This window comes from Molothrus ater, chromosome 6 (assembly GCF_012460135.2).
Source record: "Molothrus ater isolate BHLD 08-10-18 breed brown headed cowbird chromosome 6, BPBGC_Mater_1.1, whole genome shotgun sequence".
In the NCBI taxonomy this organism is placed as follows: Eukaryota; Metazoa; Chordata; class Aves; order Passeriformes; family Icteridae; genus Molothrus; species Molothrus ater.
Genome location: NC_050483.2, coordinates 7775049 through 7798152, shown reverse-complemented (window position 1 = coordinate 7798152; position 23104 = coordinate 7775049). Strand labels below are relative to the sequence as shown.

Below are 23104 nucleotides of genomic sequence, written 5' to 3'. Positions count from 1 at the left end.
CAGGAGTCTTCCCCATGGTCTACATTTTCTCTTGGAGCAAGCAAATGGATGCCATGACTTTCCTCTTCAATACCTTAAGATGTTGGGTTTGAGACTTTTTTTCCTTTGGTCAAATCCGGGCTGGGAAATGGTTTTGTGCTTATAGTTTTGGGGCAGAAGCATGCCAAGAACAGGCTGACTGCATGTCATGGACATGGTGTCATACATGGCATACAATTCAACACAGAGTTCAGCTTTGTACTTGCACAAATGAAATTTGGTTTGCTATCTTTCATCAAACCTGGTCACTGTGAGTCACATCAATGCATGTGCAGGTATTCTTTGATCAGTTCCAGATCCTGCTTCTCTGATTTAAGTTTCTTTTTTTCCCCTCTCTATTCCAGTAAATCCTTTCTAGCACAATCCTGCCTCAAATTTGCTTTTGTTAAAAGCAAACCTTTTTTTTTTTTTTTTGCATCCCAAATATGAAACAACTTTCAGGAAAAGTACCACAGCCACAGTGCAAGTGGTTTTCTGGAGGCATTATCTTACATCTAATGAGCTCACATGTACTATTTTGTCTTTAATAACTGACAATCCCACACAGTTACCTGCTAGACTGTGGTTTACCTGCTTCTGGTGTCCATATCCATTCTCTCAGGACACAATTCCCACCTTCTAAACTAAATTTCCTGACTTGGAGCATTAATATTTTCCATCCAGGAAAGGAGGGCTGGTGTGAAGCCTCGTGCTTTGCCTTCTCACACGACAGTTAAATGGGGAAGGGAGGAAAAAACTGCAATCAGCAAGTGAGGTTCTGAGGCCAGCCTTGCTTGGACAGGTCCCTCAGGGCAGTGGGAATGTGACAGCCACAGTGGAGCCATCCTGCAGCCAAAAACTCCCTTTGTACTCCTGGAGATGGATTTCAGGTGGGATTCACTCGCCTCCAAGTGGGTCTCTAAAGCAGCTCAAACACCAGACCTACCTGGGACATTTTTAGGGAGATGTCTGTACACTCAGAGCACAAGGAGGGCTGGGAACAGAACCTGTCCCACAGGAGAAACTCTTGGATATTTAAGTTTATTTCAAATAAGTGTTCAAAGAAAAAGAAAAAAAAAAAACAAAATAAAACAGATTTAGTATATATTTGCTTTTCTTAAAAAATGATTCCATGAAATAATTTTATAGATATCTGAGTAGTAATACAGATTTTTATATACAAAATTCCATTTCAAACAATTTACTGTACAAAAGAAAGTATAAGCAACTGTTACTATTCCATGATTTCAGCAAATAATGAAAAAATTCAGATAAGTATGTGTTCAGGATATAGTTCCACCATTTACAGGAATGTCAGTATTAAGTTGGGAACACTTTCAGGTCAGTATTTACAGATTAAATCCCCTTCGAGGACGATCCCTAACGTTTCTCCTCAGAATAGGTAGTTTGGCTTTCTCCTGGATCTTTTGGGCTACCAAGGAATGAGAGGAAAAACAGGTTTTCAACAAAATGTGTGGACAGAATTCTGCTTGATTTCTCCCCAGTCCTATTGCAGTCAGTGGGCCTGATCTGGTAAACATTTACTAACCAGGCTTTACATTTATGTGGGAATAAATCAGGCAGGATTTGGCCCTACAGCAACACACTATCATAAGTTACAAATTTTAAAAATAGTGACATTCCTGCAAGTCAAAGTACAACAGAAACAAGAGTTAACAAAATATAAGCCCTTTATTAATAAAAATCTTTGGTTGGATCAGTATTTTAAATAAGCTTCAAGAATATTTGGTTAATACCATTTTCTTTCTTCCACATAATTTCTCTTTTGGTACCTTCTTTGGACAGACTACAGAAAAATATCAAGTTTATCCATACTTTAAAACAAATAAATATATCAAAAGCTCTATATGGCATTCTTTTTAGAGTTCTAGCATTAATCTTTAAATTAGTTTGGCAAAGAAAAAAAAGAAAGAAAAAAAGAAATAACTAACCTCTTGAAAACAGTTTGGTTTTGTAACAAACCATACAGTAGTTAGACTTTAAAGAAATCTTTCCTTTTTATTTTCTTTTTCAATTTTATAATGCAAGTGCCATGGACAAGACAAAGCAATAAAAGAAATTAGATTAATTGCACCAATATTATTTGGAAGTGCAGTTTATCGGTCAACAAAGCAAAACAAAAACATATTATGCTTAAAAAGAGCTGTACTGATGGGCTTTAGCTAGTCATGGTAAGTAAGGATTTCAGACTTATACTTTAGGGAAAAGCTCCTTGTACAAAAGACAGAGGATTTTAAGACAAAAGAAAAGTCCTGTAACTAGCTGAAGGTCTGGTCCTGTAGCCCCAGTGCAGGCAGAGCTTCCACTGAAGACAGCAAGTGGGATGCATTTGGGATTTACTCCTCTGGCACAGCCTCTGGGAAGTGCCAGCCACCAGCAGAAAGTCTGTGGCAAAAGCTGGCTGTGAAACATGGGTGCAAGCACTCCCTTCTCCTGCTCCAGAGGGCTACAGGGAAAAGCCAGGCTGGGCTAGGGATGTGCTGAACCATCGGGGAAAAGGGAATTTCCTCAGCAACTGCAGCGTGCGAGTGCTTGGCAGGGCAGTGAGAGTCACTGGAGCTCGCTGTGTGCTCATTAACTCAGGGCATTTAACAAATGCTCCGTGACCATAGGCCTGCTGGGAGGATCTCTGCAATTGTGCTGCTGCTGCTGCCAGAAAGCACTGCCCACAATCCCTGTGCTGATGTTTCCAGAGGCAGTGGTGCCCCAGGGAGGGTCTGGGGGCTGCCACAAGTCCCCCCCACATCTTTGGGACTCCAAAGCTCAGACTCACAAAGCTAAACACAGCCTTGGGAAGCAAGTCAGTCTGGTAGGCTTTATGGAATACGAGGGAATACTGATTTTGCATATCATTTAGCAAGTTACCCCATGGACCTTCGAACCCGGCTTTCCAAAATAGTTCAAATTAGCATTATTATTATAATGACTTCAAATTTACCTTTATTTCATTAGCTAATTGATAGGCTAAGATCAGATTCTCGAGAATATCTCTAGCAAGATTGTCCTAAGTACCTGCATTTCTTAATGCACGCCAACGTCGACAGGATGAAATACAAAAACTCCCTGCATTACTGCTTGTGCAAAAGAAAAACAAAACAAAACGAAACCCCAACATTGTCAGAAATAGAACGTGGTCCTCCATGTTTGCAAGAAGGGCATTTCTCACAAAGATGGGAGTGAAATGGCAGCACATCCTTCAACATGCACCGGGGTGTCCGTACCGGAGTCCTGCCCTTGGCGCCATGGCTTTTGTCTCTGGAATGCCCCGACAGCCTCAGCTCCCTCCTCTCCTAAACGTCCAGAGGATAGGAATGGCAGGAGGACAAGCTCCCACTGCGGCTCCTCGAGAGCCTGGGGCTGTGGTTGTTGCAGTTTTCCCCTTTTCTCTTGTCCTTGTCTTTCCAGGTTTCCAGCATCTGCAGCTTGCCTTGCTCTTCCCTCATGAAGACCTCCACCATGAGAACCTTCTCCTTGTGAATCTGCTGACTAATGTCCTTGGGAATGTCTGGGATAATCCAGTCAACAAATTCACTCATGAACATGACCAAGTTCTGAAAATGAAGTTGTGAGAAAGTGTCAGCGGGGCCAAATGAAGGGGTGGCTGTAGGGAAAGGAGAGGGCACTCAGGAAAGAAAAATGAAGAGAGGACAATATTTGAGTTGGACTATAGGACCAAATTCCCCTCAACTGCTTTGTGCATGCTAGAAGTAGAGAAATACATCAGGTATTGATTGACCTCTATGATTTATGTACCAATCCTGACACTGCAGCCACTTAGAAATCCAAAGGAATTTGCAGTTGGTGAGTGGCTTATGAGATTGGCATCAGGAAGGCAGAAGCAAATACAAGAGGTAAAAATGGTAAAAGTTGGTAAAATACATTCCAATTGAATTTTTCTAATTGAAAAACCTTGATTCAAGGAAGGGGCGATCTTTCCCAAAAAGATAACTTTTAATAAAAAAAACCCAATAAAAATTTTGAAACGAGTTGTTCAGATGAGGCAGACTTAAGACATTTGTGTTGCAATAAGTAGCATCACTGTTGTGATTAAATAATGTCTTTTAAGGACAAATTACAAGATTTTGGCTTTGTATTCAGATGCAAATTAATACTAAACTTGGAAAATTTTGAAAATCTCATTTCTTGGCTAGCTCTTAAAATGATTTTGGGTTAAATTTATGCTGCTTCAGTGAAATTGTTGATGTCCTATGGGAGAAATTGATGGAACCTAATTAGCATCAGCCTTGTGCTTTGCTGGTCTCTAAGATCATTAAGTTGTTCTGCATCAAACCAGTTCAAGGAATCCCTGGGGATGAATTTTTCCACTGAGGATATACCAGTGACTGAATGGGTGGGACAAAGAGGGTAATGAAGATGGGCAAATTTCTTTGGCTTTTCCATGAAACAACTGAGAAAGAAGATATTTCTTTGGCCCGATAACTTATTTCCAAGTGCCTGCAGTGTCACCTACCTGGAAAACTATCACAAATGCCAATCTTGCTGCTAGGACAGCCCAGAAATCCTTTGAGATGTCATATTTGTTTTCAGACCAGGGGGGTTCTCTATAATCTTTGTACCTGCAAAACAAGACTCAGTAAATCAGGGGTGCAATTCAGAAATGTTGGCACCTGAAGGAGTTATTAACAAACAGCCAAACAATAAATAGAACTGTCTGAAAGAAAGTTCACTGTATTAATCTCTCAGAAACAAGACACAGCTGAAACTATCCCATAGCCTTCAAGTTAGCCTTAAAATTAAAGGTTAATTCATCTTAATACCCTCTGATTACTACATATAATATCGATTTTGCATAAGACAGAGTAAACTACACAGCTCAGGTGATTTATTTTAAGATAGGTAAAAAGGCAACATATATTTTTCAAACTAATTTTAAAGACAAAAATACTGATCTCAGATTCATAGAATGTGTTTAACACGTGATTAGCAAAAGGTTGAAACTAAATTTTGTCAGGTGGAGAGAGAATTTTTCCTTAGTATGGCTTACAGAAAATCTATGTGTTGATAAACAAGACCAAGAAAAGTCATTAAATTCAAAACCACAGCATCCTGTCAATATTTTGAAAGAATTAGGGCTCTGCATTTTCAAATTATTTTAAAATCCTTGGGATAAGGATGGGATTGAAAGAAGACAGAGGCTGGGAGTGGAAAGCAAATAAATCTGGCATTTTGCTTTTGGACCATGATGCCAACACTTCCATTCTGTGCTGAAACATGTTTGCCAGCCTTGCTTAACCTCTGCCCAGAGAGAAGCAGGAGGAAACCAGGAGAAAATAAAAGCGAGCAAAACTACTGCAAATGCAGTTTGGTTGGTTTTGCTTTCATCTCTGAGTGAATTTTCTGTTTAGAGGTCATTTCACCATATTAACTTCACTATTCAAGTGCATAAAGAATATAATACAAAATAATATAATTCAAAGGCAAGGTTTTTTATTTGGTCAGTTAGTGTGATTTTTTTAGTATGCATGTATCAAAGTCATCTTTGTTTCTTTCTCCCCTGGAATATCTCTTCCTTCCTTACTCTTCTCTCCCCCTTCCTCCCTCTGTTGTCCCCTTTTCAGCTTTGCTGGTCTAAGTGCTTTCACTGTCAGAACTGTCAATTCTAAGAATATATTAGCTGAAATAGGTAACCACAATTTTCCTTTAAACATGAGAAGAGTAGATATGAATTGTCACAGGCATGCAAATTTCTCCTGTGTGATGACACTATAAATAAGTCCTAAGTTCCAGTGCAGATAAGGATGCTACTGCTCTCTCATCAGGAATTGGGAATTGGACAAAAAAAGAGGTCATGGTCATTATATCATGACATGACATCAGAGTGACATAATTTTCTTCCCTCGAAGCACCATTGTGCTGTTTATATTTGTCTCCTTTCCTGGAAAAGGGAATCCATAATAATAAAAATCTTTGCATGGACAAGCACTGAATTTAACTAACAATAATCTCCATTTCCCAAAAAACTCAGTGATTCATATTCAGGTCTGTGATTACTTAATATGTTAGCAAGATGTTCAAGGCAATGGATCCATCTGATATAAAAGGCTAGCAAGGTGCTAAAAGGGTACTGAAAAGACAAAGAATCTGCCCCAGGAATGTAAGAATTTGCCACGTTCTTTGCCAGCTGTGAAAACACTTGGCATTAGCGATCATTCAAGAGAGTACCTGCATATCTGAACCTCGTAGCCAAGATCCAGGGGGTCGTTGGGAGCTGTTCCTGCTTGGAAATCGCTGACATTAAAAGAGGATAGTGTATGGTTGACGAAGCCATGCATGGTGCCATTCTCACTGTACATGTACAGGTACACGAGGCGTGGAATGAAGTCGGATGTGAATGAGATCACAAATGCCTGAGCCACAAGAGTAGAGAGTGAGCGCGGTACCCAGGCAGAGCTTCACTTCATCACATCCTCAACCATGACCTGCCCAAACTACTCACACCACACTCAGGGGAGCCTGAGGGCCCTGAGAGTGGAGCATTCCCTGCACCAGCAAGGGATTGTTCACTGCACCAGCAAGGGATTGTTCACTGCCCTCTCTCCTGAGGTGCGGCGCATTCCCTGGAGCAGTGCCATGCCAGCTGAGGTGTCTGCATGGGTGACAACCTGGGCCCCCAAAAAAGGAGCAGCTGCACTTCCCAGCGCCAGGGGAGAGCTACCACAGCTCTGCTTCCCTGTGTCCCCATCACAGCTTCTCCCTGTTGCCTTGGACAAGGTCCAATTGATTGATATCCAGCTGCTTTTCCGTCCTGCAAACAACCCACGGTGATTCAACTCTTCAAAGTCTCATTGCATTGCAAAAAAATGTTAATTGTGTGTGGTTCTTAACTTCATCAGGATAAAAGGATGAGGAGACTGAGCCCAGTTTTATTTTTTTGGTCACAAAAGTTGCATTTCATGCAGTTATTTAAAATTTTCTGAAAATATCGTGGGGAAAAGGCACAACAGTCAAGTGGGCTGAGTTCCTCATGACTTTAGCCTTCCTCATTTATCATCATTATGAAACATTGCCACTGGCATAAATCTCATGTACATGTGGAACAAACAGTACAAAATGTTTTACTTATATTATGGTAAAGAGGAGCTGTACATTGATCAAAGAGGGAAAACTAACACTGGCTATTGACGAGGAAAGACTACACAGAACAAGAGAGAAAAACAGAGAAATTATTTCCAAAGGAAAAGAGGAGAAATGGGAAGGACAAACTAAGGCAGCATACCAAAAGAATGGGTTTGCCATAGCACAACAGAACCCTGGGGACAAAATGAAGGAATTTCAAGTCTGGATAATGAAAAAAACCCCCAAGGGAGTCCATAGCCATGTGGCCATAAGCCCTACAGAGCCCCTGCTTTGCTGCACTGCAAACATGTTGAATTTCAGCCAGCCTTTGTTTTCATCTTTCCCTCAGCTGAGGTGCAAGGAGGATGACCATTGTGGATGTCTATTCATATAGAATAGTGCAGAAGTACACGCATTAATATATTAAGACCTGCTACATTTTTGTGAAATGTTGAAATAAACTTTTTTTACAGGATTTTCCAAGCTCTCTGAGTGGGGGCAATACAGCTTGAGGGCAGATTTTTGATGGAGGGATTCTGCACTCTGAGGAGCTGAACTGGTTCTCACCTTACCCAAAATAGCACTGAAATGAAAAAATACATCTTATGCTACTGATAGTATTTCAAAAGAGTAAAAGTAAGCAGCTGTGGTAGTATTTGTTTGAAGGACAGAACTGTTTTACAAAAACATTCCGGTAAAAAGCAGCAGTGACAGCTTATATTATTGCTACTGCCATCACAGCTTGAAAATAAACACAGCAACTCATCCTCAAATATTTCCAAAAATTTCTCAATCATATACTTTCACTTGATTGAAGGGATTTTGTACTGAAATAAAACTAATGGAGCAGAATGGAAAAGCCAGCCTATTGAATTCAAATTTAATTCATGCTGCTTTACTTACATTTATGATGACAGCAAGCTTTCCAATACCTCTGAGGATATTATACCAGATTCCTGAGGAAGGAGACAAACATGTAAATGCTGTTCTAGTCCTTAAAATGAGATAAATTACATCTGCAGTTAACAGAGTTAGGAGCATGTATGATTGTGCTGAGCTAGTTATATTTTAAATAGAAAAAGAACAAATTATAAAAAATTAATTTAATGGCTTGTAAGGAAAAGGAGCCCAACTATGTTTTGGCACCTTTTTTTTACAGGTTTTGAAGAATGGGACTGAACTGCAATGAATTGCGATTAACACATTCTCAGAAACAAATAAAAAAAAATAATCAAACCCCCACCACAATCAAAAAAGTCAACATCTCCCAATCAATTCCACCAGCAATCTGAACCTGCAGCATCAAATCAGGGAGCCACAACAAAACACCCCCAAAGCAAAGTCATGGCAAAACATGATGTGTCCTTCAAGTCTAGGATGATCCTAGGCACAAGGATGAGCCCAAGGAAAAACTCTGCCTATAGTGCAGTAGAATGAACTTAGAGTTTAATAACAGATAAACTTCTGCTCTTGCTGCTTGGCTCTGTAACAAGGACAGTTATTTTATTTCTACTTTTATTTTTATTTTAATGAGCTTTTGATTCATAAGTAAGCAGCATTTGGGAGAAGCAGCTCCCTCATTACAAACACCCATAGGTGTGAGCCCCCTGTAAGGGCAGGACTCGGCTCTTGTCCCCACACACCACAGAGCCCAGCTCCAGCTCCATCCACTGCAGTTCACACCCTTCCCACCTTCCTGCTGAGAAGGGACAAAGGGATCCATCTACCCACAGGCTTTTGAGTCTCCTCTCATTTCCAAGGATATTTCTGAGGCCAGTGCAGAGTTGTTAAATGTGGAAATTTTTGCTTCTGCACAAAAACTGCACTGCCAGGAAGGGCTGTTGATGTCAGAACCATGTGAGATATTTTACTATTGATAATTTTTGATTTAAAAAGTGGCAATATTTACTTAATGAAATATTCATCTGAATTTAAAGTTTTGGTCTTCCTATTTTAAAGCTAAAGCCTCAATAAATTATGACAATTCACAGGTAAGCCACAGCTGAATGTTTTGACTTTTCCTATAAATATCTCCCTGTTATTGAAACTAGCTCAGCATAACAATATCCTGCCATCAATCCAGGAATAAACAAACAGGGATACAATAACAATATCCACTTACCTATATCCTTTGCTCTCACTGCTACCGGTCTCCTCAGCTCAGTAACAAATTTTTTGGCATCCAGACGGATTTCAATGATGTTGTTCAATAAAGCAAACAAAGGTGCCAGTGGGAAGGAGGCAACAAACAAAGTTACAAACCCAAACTGGATAACTGGAAAGAAAAAGAAAACATTTCAGTGCCTGTTGTCATTATTTACCAAATGCACCCATCACCACATCGGTGCCAGCCCCTAAATTCTGATGAGGTGATGACTTCTGGGAGATTCAATCCCATTTTCTGTGCCAGCCACAGTTTGCATGATGGCTGCTCTATTTGGGTATGGAAGGGCCACTTGTCACCTTGTAAAAGGCAAGGCAATAGTAACCAGAAGGATGGGGAAGCTCCTAAAACAATTTTTCCGTGGGCAAATCTGGCACAGGGTCACCTGAAGGAGTGGGATTATGGCAGTGACCTAAACTTGCCATGTTCTACCTGGCAGGTTTTTGGCCTTCGCTGGAAGCTTTGGAAAGGACATGGCTGATTCCTGCCTCTGCCAGGAATAACTTGCTTCCTATAACCTGGGATCATATTTGCTTTTTGTATGGATGTCATGCTCATCCTGGTACTGCCAGTGCCCATCTTTCTCCTGTTACTTTCAAATGCTGATCTCAGTAACAGCATCTTTTCTTATTTTTAGGAACTGGCAGCATGGCCATTCAGTTTGTCCCACTGAATTCCCATCTGCTTCAAGTACTCTGAACATCAAGGTCACCAGATATTCTAATTTCTCTCACTCAACATAAGATACTACTTGAAAAAAAATTCTATGCGATCTGTCAAGTACAACCAGGTCTACAGGCATGCACTGCTCTCAGAAGATTTAGCTCAGATATCAGATAAAAGACTCTGGTGTAGAAATAATCAAATCTGAACTAACTTATTTCCAGTGAAGGGTTCAACTGATGGTAAAATATGCCTCACAATCTCAAGTAGATGCCACTTAATCATTTGCATTTGAAACTTGACAGGGATGTGTTACATGGCTTGAAAGAAAATATCTAAAATATCATTCTAAAGTAAGGGCTTGCAAACAGCAGAGAGCACAATTCAGCCCTCCAGCAGCCAGGGGTGGCTGAAACATGCTCCAGTCCAAGACTGCACATGTTAATAATTCAGTTACCTCATATCCACTGTCTGCTGAATGTACAGTTCAAAAAGCTCAGCTCTCCATCCCAATTAGTCACAATAATTACGGTTTAAAATGCCTTCTTTCCACCTCACTCACTCATTTCCATGTACTCAGGGGTGAGTCCAGCAAAAGGCTCGAGGTTATAGTCCACTTCATAGCGCTGCTTTTTCTTCATGTGCTCTTCATGGTCTAGAGAACGCCGACGCTTCAATTTCAGGTATCGTATAAACTTCTTCATTTTTCTGAGGGAAATGGAGACAATTTGCTGAGCACTCCATTCTGCTCACTCAGTGCTCATTTCTCAGTTGTTTTGCATTGCCAGGCACAATAATTAAAATAAGAAAGCACAGAAGTTGCTACTTACGGGATGCCAATCTCAAACAAATTGTTCTGGATCAGCTGCTTGCCCAACATGATAATACTGAGCTGGATACACAGCTCCATCAGGCAACCTCCTGGGGCACACTGGGGTGAACAGAAGAAAGGTCAGTCAGAACATCTCCTCTACCCCATCCATCCAATATGATCCCAAACAGGATAGAAATTCAATTACCTCTTCCATTCGGAAGGAATGGAAAATGTAGACGTAGTCTCCTGGACGTCCAACAAATCTAGGGCACAATGAGTTAAAAACATCAGACAGATTTTATACTTTCAGTATTTGATTCCTAAAGTAATTTATGTCGTACTCCATGTCTCTGAGTGGGACTACCTAATGCTTAGTCCTGAAAAGGCCTCCAAGAAGCTGAAACCCTGAACAGCCCTTCCATCACTCACCGGCCTTTGAAGAAAGCCACGTAGAAAATGGGGGTGTAGGCGTTGACAAACTTCAGCAGGAAAGCCTTGAAAATCAGCCGCTCCTCAAAGTTCTTGTCGGTCTTTGGTACCTCTGGAAACAATGGGACATGGATGAGAAACGTTAAGGAATTATCCTACCTGGAAACATTTCAAGATCCTATAAATGTGGGTTTTGGAGAACATCACATCATTTGTTTAAAAGCCACCTTTTAAACAAAGGGATAGATATGTATAGTGCTATATATATATGTGTATAAAAGCAGTATGGCTGCACTGAGGTCAGTGGTCAGTCTGCTGAGGATCCCAGTCAGACACATTACAATGGCAATTCCAATTTTGTTCCACACCTGCCTGACCTTCACAACAATCATTTGTAGGTGCACAAAAACTTGACCTGAAAAGATTTCTGGACCTTTGGTTACCGACAATTTCTTGGAAATAATAATAATAATAATAGTAGTAATAAAAAAAAAAAAGTTCCACAGTGGAATTTTAGGCACAAATGTGCCTAATCATGAGCCCCAGTGATCTGGGTGCTCAGATTTGACCCCCTGGTGGTGAGCTGAGGGCTCCAACGCACCGATCTGCGTGAGCCACCTGGCGATGCAGCCGTACACCTCGTCCAGGATGATGATGACCACCAGGTTGATGATGACGGCGGTGGCGGTGACGGTGACGCGGACGCTGGAGCGCCCCGAGGGTGTGGAGCTGATGGCCAGGGCGGCGGCCGTGGAGATCCTGTAGATGATCACCCCGAACACGATGGCGAACGTCAGCCCAACCTGCCAGGAAGAACCGCTCAAAACCTTACCGAAGGTTTGCCTTCCAGCGCTTTGTTTGGGATTTAGAAATAACCTTAAAAATGGGACCTCTGGGCCACACCCCAAGTCCACCCAAAACTGCATTAAGGCCTTGATGAACTGTGGGAAAGGAGCCCCCTTTTTTACCTGAAAATCACAGGAAAAAGAATGGCACTGTGATGCTACAATAGTAGGCAAAAGGTTTCTTTTTTTAAAGGCACCTAAATGTAAACTCCATGCTTAGCAGCATTAAAAATACTACCTATTAGAATTAATAAATTCTAAAATACTATGTATTACTAATGAATATAAGTAATAATTGTAATTAATATAAATACTAATATGAAAAGCATTAGGGCTTTCAACCCTGACACCAGCAGCATATACACATGGTCTTTCCTTTGTGATAAACAAAAAAAAATTGTTTAATTGAAACAAATACTCCAAATTTGAAACAAATACTCCATTTGAAACAATGGAGTATTTCAGCTTTACTCTACACACCAGCCTTCAAATCCCTTAGACAGGTTAACTGTGCTCTCATAATCACAAACTGATATTAAATCTGATTAAATCAACACACTTCCTGGCACAGTAAAATCTCTCTCAATTTTTCATTGCTTAAATAAAGGAATGATTTTAAAACATGATTCTCAAAAGGTACTGGATTCTTCAGCTGAGCATATGAGATTTGTTGCATTTCTGTTCTCTGAAAATAGAAATATTTAAAAATTCAACCCTAAACCAAAATCCCTACACCAAAAAACCAAAATAATTGACTTAGTCTGGGAAATTCTACCTTTGGAAAGGGTTTAAGCTTTTTTCACTGTATCTGCCAATCTGCTCCATGACTTGAATTATTATTGTTTCTGTCAACATTTGTTTTAAATGCTGATGCTTTATCAGCAAATGGAAGAAGGCTGTTCTCATCATTATTTTACCTTTTCCTTGAATTAAGTGCTCTGTTTGCAATTCTGTTAGATGGTATAGCTCCAAATTTGACTGATTTATTAAAAACATTGCAATTATGATTGCAGCTGGCAACATCGGTTATTTTCTAAAGTTTGATTATAAAAATGATGTTGGTATCTACTTTCTGAGAGGGCTCTCTGTACTTTTTAGGCTTCATCCCATCAATGGTGTGGGAATTTCCATTTCTGTGCCCTCACTTTCCCCTCCCCTAGTTTAGTATTCTTTTGTCTTTATTGGAAAAAGACAGCAAAGCAGAAATTCAAGCGCTTGCAAGGATTTCAGATCATAAACCAATAAAATGCTTCAATTTTTCCACTGGAAAAAAAACCATTTTGAACTACATCCATCTGATAAAGTTTCCTATCACTTCTCTTCCAGACAATGGTTCAGTAACAAAAAATTTAAAGCTTTGCCAGGTGATGCTTACCATGAAGATGATGCCAACAAAATTGGTTAAATAGGCTGGAAAACGGTCCTTCCATGTCAGCTTCTCTTTATCCGTCTAAATTGTTTTTTGGTGGGGAAAAGAAAAAAGGTACATTTGATAAAGGAGAGTGCCATTCTGCACATGTGATGAAAACAGAGAGGGGGAAGAAAAGGCTGGCAAAACCACGACCAGTTAGAAGATGCAGACACAGTGTTTACAGTCACAATTCCACACAGGCAAATTGTTTACTCCGTATACAGGTTCAGACTGGTTAAGGGCCTGTGCTGGGAGTATAAATAAACCAGATTTTTCTGTGTACTTTTTGAAGGAAACATGCAAATAGGTTGTCATAAACCATGAAGTAAGGTCTCTCTTGCTGTTAAATATTTTCTTTTGCTTTCCCTACAAAAATCCCCCTCCTTCCTCTCCCCTTCCACAGTTAATATTTGCAGCTCTGCTGTTGCACCACTGGCTCTACTGAAATACAGATTTACGTATTGAATTAATTCATGCTACAGAGTAGCTCCAAGGTGAACACTCAGTTGACAGGGAAGATTAAGTTTTGGTGTGTGGTAAGAGTTAAAATTCATTTGAAATGAGTGATTTTTAATTTTACCTGGCTATTCCTATGGTATTCAATGGACTACAGTAATAGGAATATAGAAGGGGGGCTGGAATGAGGTGATCTAAAGATCCTTTCCAACCCAAACCATTTTGTTATTTTCTATATAACAACTCTGTATATTCTCTGAATTCCCTAAAACCAGTCAATCAGCCACTGCCTGAATTTTGGCTACAAAACATTCATTTAGAAGAGCTTTGCTCCTTTGGAGTCCTTCACAAACTTGGATGCCCGGAATTGTTTTGAAACACAGAAAATCAACAGCAAAAGGAACATCTCAGAAGATGATGCACACATTGTAATGCACATAAAAATATTGCTCAAATTCTATTTTTATGACATGCACATTGTCTCAGGGAAGTGCAAGCAGCTCTTTCAGCACATGGCCCATGCTCCTCTGCAAAACATAACATCCAGGATGGGAAATCTAAGATTAGCCATGCAGTGCCATTCCCAACTTGTGGAGCAGTGTCCCAAAAAATGCTGAAGGAATGAGGCAAGGAAGGGGAAGAAACCCAGAACTGAATGTGAATATTAAACAAAGGTTCAACAGCCAAAACCAAATTGATTTGTGTCTTCCATAATTACTCATAATTTGAGTTTCTTCATAAGTTTGTATAAAAAGAACCAATTTCACCCCAGCCATGACTTTCTTAACTCTTTGTCTCCATTTGTTTGCTGTCTCTTCTGGAAAATATCGGTGCTTCTGATGGGCAGTCAAAGGAAACAGAAAAGGGTTGGGAAATATGGCACTACAAAGCACTGCTCAATTAATTCCAGTAATTAATTCCATATTCTCTACTGACACAGCACTTTAGCACAAGTGAATGCTCTGTTAGCTTGGTTAAGGCTTTGTGTTTCAGCTTTAAGTTAATAAGATATAACAGCAAAAGATAAATGCTTGCCCCAAATCCTAGGGAACATCAGGCAATCCTGCAAATGATATTCCCTTTTTAATATAGGATTGTGCTCTGCTTTCAATTTTATGAGGTGTAAAAAAATGTGCAGATTTTTTTTTCCTTTAATTTTTGTTTTTTTAAAATTACATTCCTCTTGAAAAAGCTATAAGCAATTTTGGTTTAGCTTTAGATATTTTTTCTTTAAGAAGGTTTCCAAGTGTTACAACTGTTGAATTTGAACTTTAACACACTAGATCCCAATGAAAGATAGCCACCAAGTCTTTCAGAAAAAACCTCTTTTTCTCACGTTTCCCAAATTAGTAACATCCAAATTGAACACAGCCCAAAAACTTATAAATAGTCTGGTTAAAAAAAAAAAATCCTTTCTTAATTGCTCAGCTTTCATTCTCCAATATTAGAGAGCCACCATTCGTTAGTTGTCTAATTAGTCTTCCACATTTAAGACACAAATTTTGATTATACTCAAAAGTAGAGCAAGTTACAGGTTTTTAGTGGAATACAGTAAAGTCTGTATCCAAAATCCTTTACCCAGCCTATCATAGTGCAGCAACCCAAACTGTTTTTCTTCTGCAAGGGATTTAAAAAGGGATTTGATTTGCTTATGGCCCTGAACCACTTACATACAGCATTCTATAGATTATTGGGAACATACCACCAGCAGCTCTGTAGCATCTGTTAAGAGTGGCCCAGTGGTACTCAGGTATAAATTTACTTTAACATCCATCTTTATGTGCTCCCCTAAAGAGTGTAAATGTTATTGCAGTTGTATTTTCACAGGGTTGTCATAAAATCCCAATTTAGGGAATGGTTCCATGTTGTGGTGCCACTGGCAAGAGACACAAGAGAGGAAATTCTGCCAAATTTTATGTTGGAGTTTTTACTTTTCTCAATAAAACCACGGCACACAAATGGCTCACTCCTTGCACTGAAGGGGGAATAACCGCAGGTAGGATGGGGGCATCAGTGTGCAGGGGAGAAAGGAGCTTTCCCAAGTAGTTCTGCTGCTGACAGGAAAGGAATTCCAGCTCCAGTGAAAGGGCAGGGAAGCTGCTTGCAGGGATTGCACCATCTCTTGGCAAGAGGCAGGTGCTCCTGGGGTGACAGGCAGCACCTTTCTCACAGTGACATAAAGAGCAAGTTCAGAGCATAAGTGAGCACTGCCTCGTTCAGTGGGATAAAAGGAGAAGCTGTGGTTTTAAAAGGCAGAAAGTTATTGCCAAAGCTGGAATTTGGCGTGGAAATTGGAGTTAGTACTCTTCGTTAATATTTTTATTTGCAGAGAAAGTCCAGCAAGACAGAGAACTTCTCCTGAGAGGCTTTAGGTACTTTTACTGCACAGAACAAGATGGTTTGTTACAGTTTTCTCAAACTTGATTTATTAGTGTTAGAGGAGCACCTCTTTGATGAGGCTCTGTTAGTCTCTCTGAGCCACACTCCTGAATCTAATTAGTAAAGTCATTTCTAGATTTAATCAGGTCTTGTGCCTGGCAGACCCCGAGCGTCTCATGTGTGGAAGAAGACACCTGGAACTTAAACACAGTGAGCATTGACTACTTTTTACCTATTTATTAGTCTTAGGTCACTGCCTGCTGTAACAACCTTCTTTTTCATAAGTGAAACAAATGAATATTTTTACCATACCTCTTTATGTTTGTGTTCTTTTCTCAATGATTTTTCTAAAACTTTCGCTTCATATTCTGCTCTTGGATGGTCCTGTGAAAGAAGTCATATTTAGTAAAAAAAAGCAAGATTACTTATTTTCTCTATCAGCTACAGATGAACTCTCTGCAGGTTGGTTTCCTGATGATTTCTGAGTTTTCTAATTGAGTTCCAATTCACTTGGTATGTCATTCATGTCAATGATAGTTGACTATAATTAAAAAAATGTTAAGTCTGTGAATATAGGAGCAGCTGCAGAACGATTTGGACAGCAATGTGCAGTGCTGTGTAGATGACATTTAATAGATGAGATATGCAGCACAACCTGCAGAGAGCACAGCTCATGATGCTTGGATTTTAGCTACCTCTATTTTTGAAAAAAGGTAAATGTCATTAACTAATTTCAGTGATCCTCAGTTCATGAGAGCATTAATTTTCTGCTGTAAGTATGCAAAATACTTGTCTTTGGGATCCCATAAAATGGTCAGTTGGGGTGTTCCCCTAATTCTGTCTGAGACAGCATCCACAGATTCTCTGTCTGCATTGCAGGAGAAGGTGCAGGAAACACTTGAAAGTAAGAGACGGCCAAAAGACTGAGGAAGATTCATGGCTTCAGAATTCCCGACAATTACGCATTCGTAAAGGAGTTTAGAATTCAAAATTATGCATTGGATGGGAAACAGAACGGAGCTGAAAAAAGTCTGAACAAGTGGAGAGGGGAAGGGTGTAAAGGCAAAGCAATCAGTGGGAATTCCAAAGAAAATCTGATGCTTGAAAAAGGAGAAATGGAGATCAAAAGATGGCATTCATCAGTAGACATGGAATAAAAAAGGTAGGAGCGATTTGAAAAAAAAAAAATGTTTTCCAAACCTTGACTGCCTCCTTCAGGAAACCAGAAAAAAACCACGAAAAACAAGAAAAAACAAAAAACAAATAAACAAAAATTTGATTACTGAACTGTTCCAGGTCATATTGTATTTATATATTAAAAGTTACATGAAACAAACATAGGTACAGTGGATGGTTAGACACTACTGGAGAAAACCCAGTCTATTAATATTCTATATTAATTAACATTACTGCAAGCATTGTGTGAACCTGGCATCCCTAAAAACACCAGAAAATGAGATAGTTTGTGCTTTAGCATTTCACTCAAAACTCAGACTGTTTAACATGATTCTAGCTTAAGTTTCCCCCAGATCAGCAACAGGAGAACCTTGAATCCTGTGAAAAACCCATGACTGTATTATTTATCAGTGACCAGCAAAAACACAGAATAAAATATATGGAATTGACAGCTGCTGGTTTGGCTGTGCAGAGCTCTGGACTCAGACATGAAGCTGCCATTGAAAAGATACACTTAATCCTCTTCACTTTCATGGATGCTAACAAGTTACCAAAAATAAAGGAGCATATAGTGTCCAGCAAATAAATCCCTATATTCTCCCTCAGTAAATAGGTATGGACCGGTGTAGAAGCTGCTGGCACAGGGTGCCTAAATATATTTTGGAGGAGATAAACATATTAAGGGGAGATAATTCCTACGGAAAGGCTCTGGGGGCGAGGGGAGGGATGGCTGTGCCAGGCTCAGCGAGCTGCAGGGTGTCAAAGCCAGGAAGGGCTGCTGAGGTTTGTGTTTCACGTGAGCAGTATTTGTTGTGTATCTATTTAGGACATCTAGAGACGTGACAAGGGAGGTCATACTTCTTTTAATAACAGCAGCAGGGCAAGGCTGGGGGCTGGGACTGTGCTCTGCTCTGGGAAGGTGTCTCCTTTATTTTCTGTAAAGTGGCAAAATCAAAGCCAAAAAGGTGGGAAGCAGTTTCTCAGCTGACTGAGGATTTTCTCTCCTCTCTTTTTAAAACTTCATTGATTTTGAAGGTCTTTTTTTCATACAGATTTGGGCCTTTTCTCCTTTATGCTCTTCAGCAGATTTAGAATAAACCTGGCCAGAGGTATTACGTTTTTTTCAGCTACTGCAAAAAACTCCACCACCTCCACACCGTGTCCCTCTCCATGCCTCAAGCCCACATGTCTGGCAATGCTTTCTGAGGTGTTTTCCAAGTCAGAGCTTGATCCTGCATCGTTAAAGTTAACAGGAATTTTTCAGTGCTTTTTTTACAGCACTGTAACTTTATCAGCTCCAATGCACTCATTTCTGATTTACAGCAGTGTGTGATGAATGAGGTCCTTGGCTCTTGGCACCCTGACTTCAGCCCAGCAGAAGGTCTGAGCTGTATATTCCATGCCTACACTGCTAGGTGTGACCCCACACTTCAAAAAGGAAAAGAGAATTCACATTTTGTGGCTATACAATTATGTTCCCATGGCAACAGGACCGGACTAGTCATGCCTTTGCTACAAAAACCTCAAACGCTTCACGTATAGGGATTTTCCTTCCTCCTGTAGGATGGAACCCTCCCAGGAACATGAGGCAAAGTCTGTAAGGTCAGGGCAACAGCAGGGTTGAAAGCAAAGAGTCAGAACTGAAGGGACAAACCTCCTCCTCTTCAAACCCAGTCAGGTCCCACCTGTAGTTGAGGCGCATCTGTTTTCTCTTCCAGTGCTCCATAAAGGTGGCAGCTGAAACAACAGTTTAACATGTAACACAGATTACCACATAACTTCATTTCTGTTTCCTTTCATTCAACAGTCAGGTCTGGCTGGGAAACACTGATGTGCCAGGAGCAAATGTTTTATCCAGGTGAGCTGAAAAAAGGGCACTTGTTACATCCACAGCTTCATGTAGGAAGATGCCTGCAATTTTTAAGGGGTCTAAGAAAGCCAGGCAGCCAAACTTATTTAAATATTTGTATGTGTGACTAATTATATTATTGGTCTTCAACTGTGTATTGTTTCATTTGTGAGTCCAAAAAACCTGAATCTTATCTGTACAAAATAGGAATGATGGCTCAAGGATATCAAGATAAAGCATTTTTATATCATTATAATTACATCCACCTCGTGGTCACAATAGAGTGATTGGCTGTAATCATCACACTCAAACCCAAACAATCTTGTGGAAGTGTGAAAGAGGAAGCCTTTAAGAGTTTTAATCATTAGAAACCCAGCCATTTTCTTTTTGATGGAGAAGGCTCAGAGGAAAAAACCTCGCTAAAACAATTCTCGATTCCCCATGAATGATCCCAGTCTATATCAGTCTATCTGCCCCTGAGACCGAGCGAGTTCTCAGAGGACATATTTAGATGCTGGGAATACACCAGTGTTGTATAATAAATAAGTGATTATGAAAGAGGCAAGTCTACCAAGAAATGGTGTTCCCAGGGGAGCTTCCCACAGTGAGTATTAACAGATGTGCTCAGAAACATTCATATCCAGAAAAAACAGAGGCAGGGAGAGGGTAACAAAGTTGAACAGAGAGGAAAGGACACCCTCTTGACTGGAGCCAGGCTGGGGCCATGACATTCATTCGCCTTCCAAGCGAAACTTTCATGTGGAAAAGCTACAGCTGAGCCCCTTCACAAGCCACAGGCTTCCTGTCAATCAGGGTGGCCAGAGCTGTGTCTTGAGGAGGGTCCTTGTCTCAGGGACCCGGCGTTGCCTCTCCTCTCCTCACAGTTCTCCCGCTGGCTGGGGGCTGCAGCTTCCATTTACAGCCAGAGATATGGAACATGACCGGGATGCTGCTGGAAATCCTCCCGTGGCACTGACTTACAGCAGAGCAAAAGGAAAGGACAGTGTCTGGAATGCTGGCCTGCTCTGGGAGCCCTGGGGGAAGGTGCCAGGCAGCTGCATTCCTGCTCTGCCATGAGCACCTGCACTTTCCTATTTCAACCATACATGAATTTAACATCACTAATTCAAATCTGTGTGGAGAAAGTTCTTAGTTTTCCAGTTGAAAAACACCTTTTTGAAACAGTGTTTGGTCTATGTGGGATTGTGCCACAATAAAACTGTGTTGACCCCAAGGAGCTTGAGAAGTTTGACATCCCACTTCAAAACCCTCTCAGATTTTGTGCAGGATCTGGAACTGCCAATCTGCCTTGCTTTGCACAAGAGTGTAAAAACTGGATGAAGAGACCCATAGTTGCTTGCTGTGGAAAGGGAGGCAAACTTTTACTTTTTGAACAAGAGGATAACATACCAAGATCCATGTGGGGCTCCCAGTAATGGAAATGGAGGGAGACCAAAGCTGACACTTGACTTTCCTTTGTGGTACCTGATAATAACCTCACAGTGTTGCATCTAAAACAATGTTATCCCAAACACAGATCCTGGCCAAAAATGAAAATTAAATTATGCTGAATTGTACTTAAATCAGTTCAGATGAATGGTAATGTACAAATAGTTCCCTATGAACTGGAAGAGATAAAAACTCAGGGTGCATTATTAGGATGAAATATAATCCAGAATGGGTAATGTTAATTCACAATGAGGTGTACAGGGGGGCTTGTGCTGCTCTCACTGCTGCTGGGAATATGTGGCCATCAAAGCTCCTCTCTCCCAGAGCCCATTCCTGGAGCAAGGAGGTTCCCCATCCCTCTCCCAGCAGGGATGGGAGAAGCCCTCCATAACCACTTTTGAAGACATCCTCACAAAGATGTCATGAGAGGGTTCATATTTTGACCCAAGTGCCAGAGACATGCCCAGAAAGGGCTCAAAGCATGAGGGCAGCATCAGGATCAGGAAAAATCCCTCTCCACCACTGTTCCCTCTTCCCAGCCTCCTTGCATGATGTCTGCCTGCTGATAAACCTAATTGCATCTCGGAGCATACTCAGGAATCAATGTTGGTTTGTCCTGAAGACGCTAAAGGCCATTACACTTCCCCCCAGAGCCCTCCCCTCAACCCCAGAGTACATTAATACATTTCTTCTGTAATGTTCTAAAGTGGAAGCTGGCTCTGCAAAGAGATTTTTTTTTTTTTGGCAAGCTGTGCAATCCCGTTAATGAAATTTTGACATACCACGCAGCAGTTTTATGACAGATGCTTAACAATTTCATTTGCTATTCAGCTTCAGCAACTTTTTGAATTTTAGCCTCCAGTCCAGAATATAAATTTGGGTGTGACAGTTTCATGGGAAAGAAAAAAAAAGAAAAAAGAAAGAAGAAAAAAAAAAGAGAAATTCTTCTTATCATTTACTGCCTGTGTATAAATATACTGCTTTATCTCCTCTGTTTCTTCCGTTGTATTTTTAATAATTAAAAGCTTAACATCAAGGCATAGATTTCCTTACCCCAGAGAGCCATGAAGACTGAGAAGAAGACAGTTGCAGGGTTATCAAACAGATGACTTGCACGGGCAGTGGCACAAGCAGAGCTCATCTTCCAGTAACTGCATGTTTTGTCACACAGGGGACACATGGTGATGTTGTTTCTCTGGTCACACATCTCCATACTGCAACAAAGGCACAAGAGAAGGGAAAAGCATGTTCAGTATGGGTCCAGCTTTGTGCTCTGGTGATCTTTTCTTCTCTGGACAGCAGCTGCTTCTGTAGGATCATTGGATACGATCCTACACCACTGCAGGGGCTGAAATCCTCATGTAAGGCTGTCTCCCTCCCTCCTTCCTGCCCCAGAGCCATAAGGCTCTATGCTTTCTACTCTAAGATCTTACAGAATAAAATAAATAAAAATAAAATAAAACACTCTTGTTTTATCTACAGTGATAGATAAGGTACAAGGGAAGTGCTGAACATCAAGAGACTGGAGTTCGACCAATTTATCTCCTCTGTGCTCCATCTGTGAAATAGCAACAGTGACCCTCCCTTTGACTTTCTTCAACTGTTGGAAGCACTACAAAGCAGTCTTAATGAACAAAAAAAAATTAAATCTATTTTTTGGTACCCATTATCTGCTTTGTTATTCAGGGCTGGTGCTTGTTGTACAAACCATGTAATTTGCATCTCCAGCTGATGATGCATGCAGGGCGAATAATGCAAAATCAGAGGGCTTTAAAAATGTTTTAATACAAAACTTGCTGAAAGATTAAAAGTAGGAGGACATCCAGATTTTGTTGACATGATCACAGTAGCTTATTTGAGAGATGTATATTCTTGATGCATCTCTCTGTCACACAATGCCCTCCTCAGCACTCTGTGCTGGGAAGCACCAAACCCCCTCATTAGCAGAATTTTGCTGGTTTGTTTTAACATAATGATCTGAGTTTGGGAAAAATCCCAACCACCTGAGCAACTGGCCAAGAATTATTTTTAGGACATCAATGCAAACTGCCCAAGTAATAGTAACAATGAATGCTAATGAGATAGAAATGGGCTGCTCTGTGCCCTTGGGAGAGCTCTGTGCCTTACTGGAAGCTGAGATCAGGGGGCCTGTGGAGGTGGATTAATTTGAAGCACAGCTTCCAAAAGATGAAGTGTGAGGATGGAGAGTTTTAGGAGCAAACCATCCTGCTGCAACAGCCACTTGGCACAGATGGGAATGGGGACTGGGGTGAAGGGATGTGGGTGGCACAGGACAAGACCCAACAACAAGAAACCCCAATTTCAACTGTGCTTGGCCTAGATATTAATGACA

The 23104-nt window shown here is 40.6% G+C and overlaps 1 protein-coding gene across 1 annotated transcript in view; it reads right to left on the bottom strand.

The window, feature by feature from the left end:
* Positions 1-1105: 1105 nt before the first annotated feature.
* Positions 1106-23104, bottom strand: part of ANO1 (anoctamin 1) — a 71199-nt gene continuing 49200 nt past the window's right edge. Inside the window, exons 12-27 of the mRNA XM_036384847.2 lie at positions 21805-21965; positions 19108-19190; positions 17478-17489; positions 16590-16661; positions 14657-14734; positions 13407-13481; positions 11788-11989; positions 11187-11298; positions 10963-11020; positions 10774-10874; positions 10506-10651; positions 9239-9391; positions 8020-8072; positions 6223-6407; positions 4511-4616; positions 1106-3590 (exon numbers count right to left, since the gene is read on the bottom strand). Coding sequence (XP_036240740.1) covers positions 3330-3590; positions 4511-4616; positions 6223-6407; positions 8020-8072; positions 9239-9391; positions 10506-10651; positions 10774-10874; positions 10963-11020; positions 11187-11298; positions 11788-11989; positions 13407-13481; positions 14657-14734; positions 16590-16661; positions 17478-17489; positions 19108-19190; positions 21805-21965 — 1858 coding nt within the window. The 3' untranslated portion in view covers positions 1106-3329. The remainder of the gene's footprint in view (positions 3591-4510; positions 4617-6222; positions 6408-8019; positions 8073-9238; positions 9392-10505; positions 10652-10773; positions 10875-10962; positions 11021-11186; positions 11299-11787; positions 11990-13406; positions 13482-14656; positions 14735-16589; positions 16662-17477; positions 17490-19107; positions 19191-21804; positions 21966-23104) is intronic.